The sequence below is a fragment of the Plutella xylostella genome, chromosome 9 (assembly GCF_932276165.1).
Source record: "Plutella xylostella chromosome 9, ilPluXylo3.1, whole genome shotgun sequence".
NCBI classification, from domain to species: domain Eukaryota; kingdom Metazoa; phylum Arthropoda; class Insecta; order Lepidoptera; family Plutellidae; genus Plutella; species Plutella xylostella.
In genome coordinates this window covers 10424899-10440607 of record NC_063989.1, presented here as the reverse complement: position 1 = coordinate 10440607, position 15709 = coordinate 10424899, and the positions used below count along the sequence as shown (strand labels likewise).

At 38.4% G+C, this 15709-nt stretch overlaps 2 protein-coding genes across 5 annotated transcripts in view; one reads left to right on the top strand and one right to left on the bottom strand.

Annotated features, from left to right (window-relative positions):
• Positions 1 to 26: 26 nt before the first annotated feature.
• LOC105387919 (U3 small nucleolar RNA-associated protein 18 homolog) lies at positions 27 to 3569 on the bottom strand. Its single transcript, XM_048623021.1, has 2 exons — positions 3450 to 3569; positions 27 to 1321 (listed from the first exon to the last, which is right to left on the bottom strand). Exons 1-2 carry the CDS (start codon positions 3488 to 3490, stop codon positions 43 to 45), a joined length of 1320 nt encoding a protein of 439 aa, XP_048478978.1. The 5' UTR covers positions 3491 to 3569; the 3' UTR covers positions 27 to 42.
• Positions 3570 to 3802: 233 nt separating this feature from the next.
• Positions 3803 to 15709, top strand: part of LOC105387937 — a 70105-nt gene continuing 58198 nt past the window's right edge. For 3 of the 4 annotated variants that reach the window (XR_005253929.2, XM_038108843.2, XM_038108851.2), the window contains exon 1: positions 3804 to 5092. Coding sequence is in view for 3 of the 4 variants with exons in the window: in XM_038108843.2 (XP_037964771.2) it covers positions 4395 to 5092 (698 nt within the window). In the remaining variant the exon portion in view is untranslated. Of the gene's footprint in view, positions 5093 to 15709 lie in introns of all 4 variants that reach the window. The other variant, XM_038108848.2, reaches the window with a different exon arrangement.

Sequence of the window (15709 nt, the reverse complement as noted above, 5' to 3'; positions counted from 1 at the left end):
AAAGATTTCTTAAAAGAAAACATCAATGATAGTTAGATTAATTTAATAATTCTTATAATATTTAAGTCTGTACAAGAATGTGCAGCCCCTGTTATTACCTAAAGCTACAAAACCACTGTTTGGTGAGAAACTGATGGAATCCACCTGGCCGAGGTTTAGACCCTGTTGTGGAAAGTTCGAGAACACATGATATGACGGAATATGGATGAACTTCACTGCATTTGGGTAGAACACAGATGAAACTGCCAATATTTCTGTGGTGCTATTAAACTGTATGTTGGTGATTTTAGTCTTCAAGTTTTCTACAGTCTTCACTGGCATAGGGTCTTGAGCTTCCAGTGAAGAGGTCTGATAAATGTTGACAATACCTTCCCCACTGCCTGTTACCAGTAAACGGCCACACGGACTTACAGCTATACAGGATGCTGTCACACAACCATGGTCATAAAACTTCTTGACAACCCTATAAGTGGACATACTCCAAATGTAGACTTCTCCCTGCTTGCAGTAGCAGTACAGTTTGTCTGTTTCAGGGCTGAATACAAATGATTCAACATCATTATTGTGTTTCAGTGCTTTCAAGAGCTCTTTAGAAGCTGTACTGATAATGAACACCTCATCAAACCCGGTGGCAACAGCCAAGTATTTGCCACATGGGGACAGGACAAATGCAGTAGGTTTAGTGATGGTCCTGGGTAGCTGGTGGTACTTGGGCTCAGCTTTGACAAGGTCGTAAACACAGTAACTATGGTGGGATTTGGAGGCAATGTATGCTTCAGATCCATCTGGAGTGAACCAAGCGCAGGTGGCTCTGAAGTTCTTTAACTGAAAGCTGTGTAGCTGGTTGTTGACATCTCCTCCGATGGAGAACAAGCCAATGGCTCCGAGGTGTGTGCCCACCAGAGCAACACTGGCGGTGGGGTGGAACTTTAAACATGTAATGGTTTGTTTTTTATCACCATCAAAAGTAATTTTAGGAAATTTGGCTACTTGAAGAAAATCTTTAGGTAAAGTTACACTTTTGATCTTCTGCAGATGGCCCACTGTCCTCAATATTTCGTCATCATCATCATTCTCTTTGTTGACTACTCTGTCAAGACGGGCCCAATTAGGTGTACCTATTAAAGTTTCATATTTTTGCTTCAAGGCATCCTTATACAGTCCACGGTGGGTTGTGTTGGGTATTATTTTAGCATCAAAAGCATCATCGTCTTCATCAATCCATGCAGGTTTTAAATCTAAGCTTGATGGTTCATCTTTGACACCTTGTTTTAATTTCTCTGCGAATTGCTCAGGTTTATTGAATAGCAAGTTAGACAGCCTGTAAAATAGAGAGTAATCGGTAAGTTCTAAGTGATGAATGAAATCATTTAGAGTAATATAGTATGCATCAAGGGCGTACCCAGGATTTCAGCTAGGGGGGGGCAGCTCATACCTATTTCGAGATGATGGTCGGTCGATTGTAACAAAAAATCATGAAAATTTACTTGTAGTGCGTAGGCGTAGCTAACCTATACCTACTATAACGAATATTGTACAATATTTAATTTTAACGTAAATGCAGGTATTACCGCCATCTTTAAGCCATTTTTTGACTTTGAAGATCGAAAAGAAATTTGGTTGATCATTAAATATAATATTTTTGTATACGATTATACAGTGTGTTGTTTTTCGGACCCAACAAACTTTAAGGGTGGATTCTACGAGTAATTTAATCGATGAAAAAACCCCCATGTGTGGGGTCAAATCTAAATATTCTAGAAATGGCGGCCATTTTAAAGTTTTAGATACTTAGTTTTCATAAAAAATACGGACTTGAAATAAAATTATTTCATCGGCAAATAGCCATTTGTATCCAATAAAAATATCCACAACTGCTAAAAAGGTACATAAAAGGACCTAATCTAATTTTTTGGCGCAAAATATTTATTAAAAAATCTACATTTACTTACTTGATTTACTTTGAAAATAGCCCCCTTCGATAGTATTTTTATGTGTTAATTTAAAACTATTTGAAATAAGCTAAACAATGATACCAAAACCGTAGGTATCTGTACGTCGAGGCAGTCAAGAATTATCGAAAGTTTAAAACACACCTAACGGAGCGCCGCAGCTCAGGTAGCAATCGGCACGGGGTGGCGGTAATACCATCAACTGCTTCTATCATTGAGGGTATTATTACCGTTTATTTTAAATGTTAATTTTATCGTATTTATATTTGAAAAAACCTTCGAAAATACTTACTCCCAGTTTCTATAACTCTATCTATCTATCTCCTTAACTGGTAGTTACTTTCATACGATTTTGACAGATTGTTACTTTTGATTACGTCAAAATCGTATGAAAGTAACTACCAGTTATGGATAGATAGAGTTATAGAAACTGGCAGTAAGTAAACATGTTGAATAAGATATTTTAGAATTAAAGTCAAGAAAATTATCAATAATTTTATATAAAAACTCTTTTGTAACAAACCAATGTTCTTACGGGACCGATCATGCAACTCTGTCCAAAAACCTGGTGAACCCGGGAAACTATTGAAATATTTCTTTTTCTAGAAAAGCTACGCATAGAAATTACTGTCTTATTACATAGATGCATATCACACAAACGCAGGTAATTTGAATCCGTTCTATGACTAAAACCGACTGGTTAGCTCAGTAAATTGATCTTTCTTGAAGGTGGCGGTAATATCATCCCGTTTTTTTTTGAAAATTAAATATATTTTTAACCGACTTCAAAAAAAGGAGGAGGTTCTCAATTCGTCGGGATCTTTTTTTTATATATATATTTTTTTTATGTATGTTCACCGATTACTCCGCCGTTTATGAACCGATTTTGAAAATTATTTTTTTGTTGTATTGGGTGGAGCTCCCTGGTGGTTCCATTTTTTTTTCAGAATTTTACCTCACCTGCAAGGGTGGGTAAAGGGGTAAAAACCGGGTATGAATTTCCATTTTGGGCACATATTAACCGATTCTAATGAAATTAAGAACGTAAATATAGTTCTTATAACAAAAAAATATGATGGTGACCTTGAGCTGATCTGATGATGGAAACGGAAGGCAGTCAGGGGAACTCCTCAACGGTATATAGCAACTACTTCGTGTCTCGTACTGTCACATACGAGTAGAACTTGTGTAAACCTTAAATTATTTCTTACATTTTAGTGGTTTTTTGAAGTCGGTTTTTTTTAATTAAAAAACCGACTTAAATTATTATTTTATGTTTTTCCAACACTTGTCTTCTTTTTGCGCAGAGTAGGTAACACGTTTTTAATTCCCACTTGGCCGGAAAATTTAAGTTTATTTTATCATCTAGGGGGGGGCAGCTGCCCCCCCCTGCCCCTACCTGGGTACGCCCATGGTATGCATTTATTTTATTTAGTAATGGGAGGAGAGGTTAGAATTAACCTTTATTAAATTTAAGTATCAAGTTGAATGTCTTACTTGTTTTCTTCTTCATCAATGTTTTCTAACTTTCTTTTCATCTTAAATTATTGCTCAAACTTTGTGTGAAAGATAAAATTAAACTATTAAATCACAAATACTGCGTATTTTTATTTTGATATTTGCGCTGCTAATCAAAGACAAACCTGACAAACTAGCGAGGCGAGTGTAAGCGATATTTGACAGTGTCAAGTAATCTGTGGCACTGTTATTATTCTCATATGGCAACACTTTCCAAACTTCCTTTACAAATCAATAGATGGCGCTAAAAACGTACATCTGTCGGTAAAACAGTTTATAACTGTCACTTATGATTTACAACAGCTGCCGCAAGATGCCGCTACTGTAGAAATGTTTTGTCTCTTTTACTCTATTAGTTAATTTTCAATGCAAGAAAGATGTAGACATTCATCCATCGTGATAGAGCTCGAGCTCTTTCATTCGTTATTCGCAGTGTTTCATTTCGTAAGCCACAGATACTTTCTTTTGATCGTGTGATGTGAAAGACATTTTTATTTATTGATAAGTGTTTGAAGTGATACTGCAGCAAAACAATAACGGAGTGACCATTGTGACCGTGATCAAAACAAAGTTTGTTGATCGTCGTCGAAGATGATGCGGACAGTTTATATTCGGTGACCTTTTTACAGATTCCCTCGTACAGTGTTGTGTCGAAACATCATAAACGGTCGTGTAAAATACAATTAACGGTGCTTCCGATATTTTTTGTCCCAATCGTATGGCTCGTGACGTTTTACGATGGGGCCTGAAGGGGCTCCGCCATAAAATTAGGCCCCAGTCATAAAGTCATTAGGGGTTTACGACTGATGAGAGGTTCGTCCCGTGCGTCTGAGAATGGTGTTGGTATACCGGGCGGCGGCAGCGCGTGCGGGCGGCGGGAGCGATGCGGCGCGCAGCTAGGGCGGCGTGTGATGCGGGCGCGCCATGTCGGGCCAGGCCGCGAGTCCGGGCCGCCTGCTGGTGTACGTGGCGGACCCCGGCAGCCGCCGCGAGCCGCCGCAGCCGCCGCCGCTGCATCACCCCTACTCCCTCCCGCACTACTACCCACTGCGCTACAAGGACGACGCTAAACTGAGCGACCGACCCGACCTGGCCAAACAAGAGCAGCAAAACATTGAATATAATGTAGAGTCATTTCAGGGCGGGATCCCTGTGAATTCTGGAGAGTCGTATCAAGCGAGATGCCCTCCAGTGGGAGCTGAGAGCTCGTCGTCTCCGATGCAAGCCGTGCTACTGAGACCGGGGCAGCATCAGTTGAGTGAAAGTGTGCGGAGTGGCAGTGAAACTAACTGCAGTGACCGGGAGCCGGTGGACAAGAGTTTTCTCAATTATCAGTTTTTAGAACAGAGTGTAACTCATCAGTCTATAGTGAACCAGAGTATTAGTATACTAAATCAACAAGTAGGTGTGAATAGAGGTGTGAGTGGTGAAGGTGATAGTGGGAACGCTCCCCAGTTGGTGCGGACGGCAGACGGAGTGGTGCTTGCAGTGCTGCCGTCGGCACAACATGTGAATGAGCCCGAACTAGGCTCAAGAACTGTACAAAGTGATTGTTTGCAGACTATTGTAGTGCCCCTGGGTTGGAGGAGAATCATCACTGGGACTTCTGTGCTCTACGTTAGGTTTGTACTTTCAAATTATTTATATTTTACTTACAATTCTATAATATTATGATTAGTCACTACAGCCCTTGAATTCTACTCATGAATCTTTCTGGGTATGGAATACTTAACTAAGATATTATACTACTTTCGAAAACTCTCTGGAAGCTCTACCTTAAATTCTATACCCTCAAAAAGAGACATGATCATCTTAACAAAATTATAATGATTCTCTTTTCATTTTAACTAAGATTGCATCATAAACAGAATATTTAATTATGTATATTGTACTTTTATATCTTATATCTTATTTATAAATAAACACTTTTATTTTATGAAAGGATATCTTTTTGTGATTTTTATCAAGAAAAAAATAATAATAATGTATGTATTTATTTAAATTGACAATAATAAATATTCTTTCAACCTGTAGTAAGTACCTAGTAGTACCTACATATAAATCATGTGCTTCACTATTAATAACCAATAATGCATCTATAATCAGCATTTCTCAAAATAAAACCACCCACCTTACCCTAATAGGTGGTACACCTATTAAATTATTCCATAAAGTATCCTCCTGCCGATGTCAAGGACATCGCGGTAATAAACATCCTAGCGCTATTTATTACTCTATACATTGCCATAATAATTCGAGGTAGCTCTCTGGGCTCTATAATGACCGTCATTAATGCTATTCATGCTATTAAGGTCGTAAACTTAATTAGAATCAAACTTCGAAAGGTAAACATAAAAGAGAAATCTGTCTCAATATTATAATGTCATCTAAATAGCATAAATGATGGTTGGTTAGTTCAACGCTAATGAAGTATCAAGCAGGGACATGGAACGCGCAGATCCAGCGTTAACGCTAAATCAATCGGGTACACAAGTGGACAAACCAGTTGAGCAGCTGTGTGCTCGGGGGACGGTATAAGTTGATAGCTGCAAGCGAGCCTCTCCTTTATACCCACCACTTGACTCCTTAATACCTTATTCCTATTACTTTACTCACCCGTATAATGAGTCTGTGTAGTTGCGAAAGAAATAGACCATAATCAATGCAAACCTAAAGAACAGTGAATATTTTACGAACATCGACGTTGAAGAGGCGTTTTTTCAGATACCAACACACTTTTTATATTATGTTAATCAACCACATTGGGAAGTACTTGTAATTTATACGTAAACATTCCATCTTTTATATGAGTGACTAACTGATTATTTACCCGATCGCTTGTGTTTGCGGCAAGTATGAAACACCTACTCTCTTCGTTTGCCGTCGATGACCTAAGTGTCTAGCTTGACGATGTGATGCTGTGAAATGGTATTTGTAGAAAAGGAATGCTATTCTACAGGTGCACTCACTGCGCATTCTTGCTAGGAATCAAATTACATCCAATTGAAAACGAGGACCTAGCAAAGAAAAAACCTTGGGAGTGTGTATTATTAATGCTTGGCAAACAAAGATTCGCAAGTTAATTGTGGTATTTAAATAAAGAGTATTTGCAACCGCAAGCTGCAGGTTGTGTGGTGCGATAATGAATCTCTTATTTGTCGAGATGACGCATGACGCACACAAGTTTGCCTCCCGAACGTAGAGGTATAGTCAACAACTCTGTATTGTTCGAAGTCATTCCGCTGAACGATTTCATTTGTGTTGAGCAATCTTGTTTGCTTTAATCGCTTCGATGTTATCTTCAACATTTGTGTTCAGTGCCAAAATATTTATGATTGAGGTGTTTTACATATAGGGTGAATGTGTAGGAGTGTTGAGACATCGCTTCAGTTTGTACTGGGTGTATAAATCATAAGACCCAGCGATAATCAAGTGGTAAAACCTTGTCGTATAATTGAAGTTCCTGCGGCGAGTCCATGGAGACGCTATTGTAGAGCACTCGCGCTCATTACTCGGCTCTTATCTGTCATTGGCAGCACAAAGCCGGAACTTAACAATACTGTAACTCACGCACCTTGGGCGGTAATGGCTTTTTCAACTTACCTACTTCCTATTAAAGCTAAGCGAAACAATCGGCTTAAGTACACGTTATCGTTGCGACGAGAACTCTTTTGAGTCTGGCTCAAACTTTCCGTCTGAATAATCTCGTTCTCGACTGATGGGATTACCATTGAGTACAGTTTTAAGACTTTTCATTGCATTAAAGATGGGGTTCTTTTAATATCTTCTCGTATTAAGACAGAAGAAAAGCAAAATTTAGTAATCGAATGTTTAAAGATCCAAAGCATAAGGGCTTTGTATATCTGTGCACAGCTGAGGCACAATAAATAAGGCGAATGTCAGTCGTCCGTATAATTATTGACATACAGGCAGCCTCGACTCAGCTGATTTACGAGTGGCAGCGAGCGCACGCAAAGATAAAGAGCAGAGGCAACCCGGGTTCCGTTTTCACTCGAAAGTCACATAAACATGGCAGAGTTTCTCTGGCCTCCTTTGTGATGAGTTGCACAATGCTGGACCGCCCGAGTGTCGTGCCATACGGCTCATCGATTGTTTCGGCGTGATCCGATGGGCGTCACCCGGCGCTTTGAGCCGATTTACAATTCGTTCCGACTTTCTTTACAAGCTCTACAATGAATGCTGTGCATAGTTTAACCGCCACCCGCCGTGAGAAATCCTTTTACGGCACTCTCCTAAAGGTCCTTTTATGGGACCGAAACGTCGTAAATAAGAGCTCTGGTGACAAGTTGTAAGGAGTCGTGTTCTTCTTTTTCTATGACACCATTATCCAAAGATTTCTTAACGTGCCAAATGTATTCGTTATTCTATGTGAACCTATTTTCTTAAATTTATACGTCTCATGCAAATCACGCAATGCAAACGCGATGTCTATTATTCCCTTTTATAACAAGCTTAATGACTATTAATTACTGGCAATTCAGTCGATTATCATATTTGTCTTCGTGTGTAATTATCATCTTTACAATATAACATTATTGGGTTATTTGACTATCTTTTATGGTGGGTTTCGTGAAATACTAACTTTTTGTTTTATATTTTATTACAAAAGAGAAATATGAACTCGAATGAGCCAAGGAGTCCGTAAAACTTTACAATGTCCCTAATTTAGAATTTATAGCCTCTTTTTGTGATGAATGGCTATTGTGAAATACGATGCTGCATTCATGGGTCATGGGTAAAACAATACAAAATGCATACCATAAGCATGAGGATTTTTGCAAAATTTTGTACCATAAATAACAACTAAAAGTAAACTTGCTTTTCTGCATTTTCACTCAAAATCCATTCCGCAGGCATCCTTAGTGAGGTACTTGAGGCTAAAAGTTAGATTTAGTTACTTTGCGAACACAGTATATTCATAGAATGTTAGTTATACTAATTATAATATAGTATATATATACGTAGGTATTGCACAAATTATATCGATATATAGTCCCTTGGCAACTAGCCATCAAAGTGTTCACTGAACTCAGAATTTTGAATAAAAACCCGGTCACTTAAACCTTTTAAGGTAGCCCAGCCGCAGGCAAACAAAGGCAGCAATTAAATTCTTTAACACCCGCTTATTACTGAGTCTTTTTGAAACAGGGTACCTGTGGGCTCAACACTATTTACTTGGTATTTATTTGCTTCTTTATGTTCTTGCTCAAACCATACAAAAAAGGTGCTATGTCATTCCAACCACCCACATCCGTGGCGAGCATTTAATTTGATACCGAAGCTATATTAATTGCACCTTGTAAGTAACCTTGCAGTATGTGTTTACTTGTAAAGAATTAAACCAATCTTGTGATATGCAAATCACCCGCAGAGTAATTATCCTAATTAATGGCGAAGTCTATGCTTGTACAATTAGGTACACAGTTTCGGTGTAATTAACTGCTACACAATGTTGTCTGTAATTTGGTCTCTGCTCTCGATTGCTGGATGCAGTTCGAGGAACAAGCGTATAAAACAACAAATTACATTGTTGCTATTATTTGCACGTGAGTTGCCCGAAAGTGTGCATGTGCAGGTTTTATACAAAGTTACCTAATCAAGTTAATTTGGTCTATTTTTAAAAAACAAAATGCAAATTGGATGTAAATACTCCGACAAAGAGTTTTGACCGCTAGTTGGAATTGCTTATTGAAGTTGTATTCGCAAAGCAAAATTATACCGATAAGAAGGTAAGAATGCTAGATCATCACTTTTTCCACATAATTATGCCTCTTCTAAGATAATCACGGAATACGTGAACATTTCAAACTCGAACTGAACTTGTCAAATACTGAGTTGTGATTATCCTCTTCATTAGTAATTTAATTAGTATCTTTTAACCTTTTCTTTTCGGCCTTCAACCCTCTGCAGGGAAAATCTGCTATAATGATACTTATAAATGAAATGGGCCAACTACCATATATTATCCTTATCTCATTCAATTCAATATAAATAGTATAACAGCTAGTGCTACGGTTGCAAAAAGAACGTATCATCATCAGCGATTTAGTAAAGTGGATGGTAGGGGTACCTACCAGGAGCAATGGCTGAATCTTGCGTCACATGATTGCTAATGCGCGGGTGTCACCCGTGTGATGACTACTGACCTGATTCTATTTGACGTGGTGACATTTGCTTTGAAGTAAGTACCTACGTGCTCCTCGCTTGTCGCACATATGCTGCGTTTAATAAACGTGCAGCGATTATCTACACCGACTTTCATAGCAAGAAGCCAAACTACAAACGAAAACAATTTATCTTCACACAATGGCCTTTTCAAACGGAAGTGGACCTATATCCGACTCTTCAGATTCATTACACTGCTTAAAAGGCTTAGGATTTAACGATGACCTTCAAAGTGAGCCGAGATATAATACGGATTACGTAAGCCAAGTCGAACATTTTTTATTGCTCTATTAAAAGAGGCACGCTGCGGACGATGGGTGGATACTTACACAGCGTATTTAAAGCAACAACAAATAATACTCGGCTCGGCCACGCTTATTAACTGTTTGTTGTTATACAATTTATAACTTTTCAAAGGACGATTTAGTGAAATAATGGCGAAACTTATACGTATTGTGTGGTAATGAATGGCTAATTAATCTGAGAGAAGGAAGTTAAGGAGACGTCGTCGCCATAAATACGTTCACGGGTGAAGACAAAGAGCGATAAATAAAGTTGGTTCTCAAGCATTTCTCGAGGCGCGGTTTGTCCGACAACCCTTCTGGCTGCACCGGATGCCCGCGCTCACATGGGCCCCAGACGCGGCACAACGTGTGCTCTAAATCGTTCCCACAGAATCGACTATTACTTACTGTACTGGGGCTCAAGCTCAAGGCTATCCTGCCATGAATGTAGCAAAAACCGTCGCGCCTAACAGAAAAACTAGACGTTGTTACATGTCGTGCTGTGTTCGAGGTAATTTATTTAGTCGGCTACGCTTCAAACTGCAGGTGTCTCGTCCATTAAATAAATACGTGCGATTATCGCCAAAGGGACAAACATGTTCGTAAAAAAGGTGTAAAGTTAGTGACCGTTCCAGCGAGATAGAGGTTGTGGCACTGAAAACAAGCTCGTCTAGACTTCATCGATTTGCAGAGCACGCACTCAAAAGTAAAGAGTTTCAAGAGGGATTTATTGGTAGATATTTAATTTGAATAAACCTTTACTTGCAATGCAAGAATGAAATGAAGTGTAATAAATAAAACTAAGTACTCTGTTGCTTAACTCTAGCAAAAATGTGATAAGGAGGCACGCTTGCCTTGCAAGCCAGTCGCTTAGCTTAGCGATAAGCTAATGAAATGTGGCGCGCTGCGGGTGTTTTGTTGTTATCTTACATGTGAAGAAACCTGCTTGACTATGCAACTTTACAAGCCAACATCGCCGGGCAAAAAATAAAAGAATACTTCGTTAAAAATAGATAAGGGAATCTTTCAGAACAACAGCACCCAGCATGCCCGCATGAATGTTAATTCGGTTAATCGATAAACCGGCTGATGGATCAGACAATGAAAGGTTTAATTGAAAACGCGGTTGTTTTGGCTTGCCTCTGTAATAGTTGTAGGTGTTGGGGAATCGCTGAAAGTGTTGCGTGCGAGGTGTAGGGGGCATTCCCCTGGGCCGGGCCACTGGCTGCCGTCAGGAAGTGGCCGGGGTGCCTACTGCCTCTTCTATTGCAGGAGTCGGAACACGCGAGGGACTCACTTAATAGAAATAGGGGAAGCGCGGCAAACATTGCTCGGGTAATGAAGCAATATAGGCGCAAATGTTGCCTTAGCGCTCCAAGCAAAACACCCATTGAAGTGCTCAAAGTGATTCACTCAATCTATAGAAGAATTGGAACGATTTTGATGGCATATGCTTTGGTAATTTGTTGATGAATGAGAAAAAAATTATATCTAGGAATAGGTGTTTACACAACTTTTAATTATTTTATAAGTGAAAGAAGAAACTATATATGATCGATACCTGTCATTCTGATTCTTATTGGATACTCTTTGAACAATAATGTTATTATTATTAATCAAAGCTTCAAGAAGCCAATGTTCCATCCACCTTTTTCAAAACCATTATTAATTTTGTAAACGTCGAACTGAATTCAATTCCCTATCCAATAAGTATAGAATTTGATATGCATTTAAATATTCACCACTTCATACGTCATGCAGGCTATAAATTATTCTGCGTTGGATAACTGTGTGTATTGAATGAAACAATGACGTGGGACCTCGCTAACTCCTTTGATGGGAGTTGAACTAAGAGTGTCCTTTATCGAGCGTCCGACCCCGACCCATATCAAGCTCGCGGCTCCCCTCGCATGAATAAATAAAAGCTCAATTTGTAGCTCGCGCGTTTGACCGACGACGACGCTCTGATATAAACTACACCAACACAAAATGATCTCCCAACCCCCTTCCGGAACTTCATTAAACCAGCCATAGACATGCAGGATATCGAACGTCGATAGATCTCCTTTCAATGGATATTTGATGCCAACGGGTTATGTAAAACCGATTGCGTCCGCGAGTCGGCTGCTCTTGTTTAGCTCTTTATTGAATTGCGTGGGGACGTCCCCGCTTTCATAATAAATGATGTGTGTAGGAAGCGATGGTTTTTATTCAAATTTATTTATTGTAAGCCGATGAGAGCGTTTTTTTAGAAATAAATTGCATTCTTCAAATTTGAACTCTTAGATGTTTTGTTTTGAACAGATGTTGCAAAACAGATGTTCATAAAAATCAATTATGTCCAATTGGTTAGCAGTCTTCTAACGTAAAGGGTTGTCTACAGGGAATATCCAATATTGTCGGTTAAACGTACTGGAGGTTTTCTTGTATGGCAATAGCAATATGCTAGATTGTTATTTTGTCGTTGTTTGTATTGTGCGAACGTGGGATGAATAATCTATGAAGGCGAGTCGTTGCTCTGAACACAGGGTTCATGTAAAAGGGGAAGTAAGTACCTGCTCTGAAGGAAAAAAGGAAAATCACCGTCGGAACTCTGTAAACACTTGAACGCTTTGGTCTTGTCGCTGCCTGGAATATTTAGTAGCTGGATACAAATCCAATAATGTCAATCCTTGCACTCTTTTCGTCAGCCCCAATAAAAGTTCGTAATCCGAACAAATCACATTGACTTGCTTGAAAGGGGATTACTTTTGTACCACTCCTTAAAAATTTATGCACAGTCTGCGTAAATTCGAACAATGATGGATCCCGCTGACAAAAGAGACGAAATTATCTCTCCGGTGGGTTTATAGTGTGTGGGTGCATAAGGAGAGTTTACGAGTATCAAATTACATACCCGTCTACATGCATTGCACTGTCTAATAGGAAACACGTGGTTATTTGTCTTGTCACTGTGAATCCAACCTGAACCGTGTTTGCCGTTCGCCACTCTCCCCATATAGCGAGGTGCACGTATGAGGGAAGCATAAGGGAAGGACGCTCGTGGCAGTATCGAATTTCAATGTTTACCCCAACAAGGCTCATTTTGAAGGGAGCTTCGGCGTTGACGTACCCTGTCTATGTTTGAGGAGGTAAACATTGAGTGGCGTTACGTATTACATGTGTTAAGCTTGAACAAGCCGGTGGTTTTAGTACCTTTTGAGGCAACTTAATATTTGTTGTAAAACGATACGCTCTCGCGTTTTTGCAATGTTGTGTCTATGTTATATCGCTTATAAATTATCTAATTTGAAGCTTCAGTTATGAGCTGGTTAACATGCACATTACCTCTTTTGCATGGCTTCCTTATTTGCCGGCGTCGTCAGTATTGTGCAACGTTGTGACAGAGCTCCCTAGCGGGACTGTGGTGTGACTCACTCAGGGAAACCCTTTCGTGACTCAAGTTGTTATCGAGCTACGAGCTTCGGGCTCACCCTGTTGATAATGTTGTTGTAAAGCAACACTCGTCAATGTAACAGTCAGTTCTCCGATAATGGCCCGTATTGTTCGGTTTGGCAGGTCTTTTAAAATGTAAACAAGCATGTCTCAAGCAGGATATTTTGAGTCAAGTGTTTCAGTAACTTTTGTATTTCTTCGTTCGTTCTGTAAAATGTTTTGCTACTTAGTATTCATGTTATTATGTACAAACTGTAGGTGTTCATTTATGCTAATGAAATGAATTGTATGTTGTATGTTCTAAATCAGTACTTTACCTTAAATATATTTTTGAGCATAAGGTCTAAGTCTAGAGTAAACCGCAATCATAATTTCTATTAGTTTTTTTTATACAAACACCGGTACTGTTAAATAGTCTACCATAGTTTTAGGTGCGCCAATTCTTTTGGTTATTTATAACGGTTCTCATATCTAACTTGTAGCTCACATTTCCGTTCATACTGACACAAATAACTTCTTCACTGAGACAAGTTAAAATGGCATAAATTGTCGTTATCTGACGTCCTCATCAGCGGCTAAGTTATGCCTGTCAGTTATCTGTTCAACGTATTCTAATCATGTTCGTGATAACCATCTACAGGTTATTTCAACATCAGCCCCTGCTGTATTATCTCATCTTTGAGGTAGTTTATTAATCTGGTTTCTAATTTTAATAGCTCTAGCTCACCTTTAGTTTTAAGCACCAGTATTTTATTAGTATTGACACTTCTGTGCATGCTTATAATGATAAAAAACCTGGCTATAATGTCGATGGCAAAAAGTTGTTTGTACAAGCTGAATACAAGTTCTGCTTTGTCTAGTTCTTGTATATGTTAATGAATTCAAATGCTGTGAATAATTTTATCAAAATGATGGTTGTAACTTGCTGGTTATATTATGAACTTATTGTGTTCAGAGTCAAATACCTACTGTTAGGATTGTGAAATACGAATATCTACTCTATTATCATTTAAGACTTAAATATTTAAATCCGCTAGTGAGACAGTATTAATAAGACTTTTCTGCTGGCTCATTGGATAGTGCTAAATAGGACATTTATAGTATAAATCGTGGCTCTAATAATCCCAGATCGTTTTATATGTACATATTTACGAGCCGAGAACTAATTATTATTCAATGTGCGAATGTGGTACAATTATTATTCAGGAGCTTTGCCGATAAAGTTATGTGTGATTCCATTATTCCGGAACCAACTTGGCTACCCTTTCAACGTCCATATGCTATTAATGCATAGTAAATTGCCATACACGCTATTTACAGGTTAATGTGTTACATTACAATAAGGTAGATCTCTTCAATAGTTTATGTTGGTTTAATTTTATTTTATCACCATATGCATGACGTTGTTACACATTGCAAACCCATTGGTAATATTTCTCTACTAAAGAGCTGTTTCTTCGCAGTTAATAAGTCCTTTGGGTGGATTAAGAAGTTATAAATGGTTTTTATGTCTTTTCAAGTGCGTTTCGGTATTGGTTGGCCACGTTTAATGCCCACTTTTCAATAGGCCAGTGGGTGATTCTCAAATGACGCGATTTAGGTATGTCCAAGCCATAAAATACATGAAATTGATAGTTTTATACCAGGATGTATTTTTTTTTGAATAATGTATCTTGTGACCGTTTTTATACATTAGTAATAAAATTCATAAATTTATAAAGAAAGCGACAATGATGTTTTTAAACTCAATATCATAAGTTCTTTGGCGCGTCCTTCACTTGATTTTATTTTTAGGTCAAGAAAAACTCACTTTTAAACGTAAAATAAGCTTATGATTTATATGTTATGATTATAACAGATACTTATGGTAACTGTAAATTAGGTTTCTATTCACTCTTAGGTTTAGTTTTCAAAAATATAACCCATTCAATTTTGTCCGAGAAAAAAAACTAACTTCTTTGGCGTAACGATACCGTCTTCCTACTCTGCGTTTAAACGATCACCGGATATAATCACCATGCGTCCCTCACCGTTCAGTCCCCCACTATCTTTGATCAGGAGCAGAGGAGCGTAAGTTTACGGAGTATGACGAAAAAAATTTTTTTTTTGTGCCATACCGTGTTTTGGTCAGGTGAGTGCCTAATTTCTTCGATTGTTACTTTCATGCTATTATTTGTTTTGGTTGCATACATATTTTTGTCCACGTATATCTATTCAAACAGTATGCACGTGTCAATAAGAGGTTCCAATTGTACATCAGCTTTCTGTTAAAATAAATTTTAAGTGATGATTTCTAATTTCGTTGGCAATAATTTCTTTGGATTTCTTTGGCAT

Bases quoted from the DNA above. Each gene is read 5' to 3' on its own strand.
- LOC105387919 (XM_048623021.1), bottom strand. From the start codon at position 3,490: ATGAAAAGAAAGTTAGAAAACATTGATGAAGAAGAAAACAA. The intron at 1,322-3,449 runs GTAAGACATTCA...TCTATTTTACAG, and splicing joins ATTGATGAAGAAGAAAACAA to GCTGTCTAACTTGCTATTCA.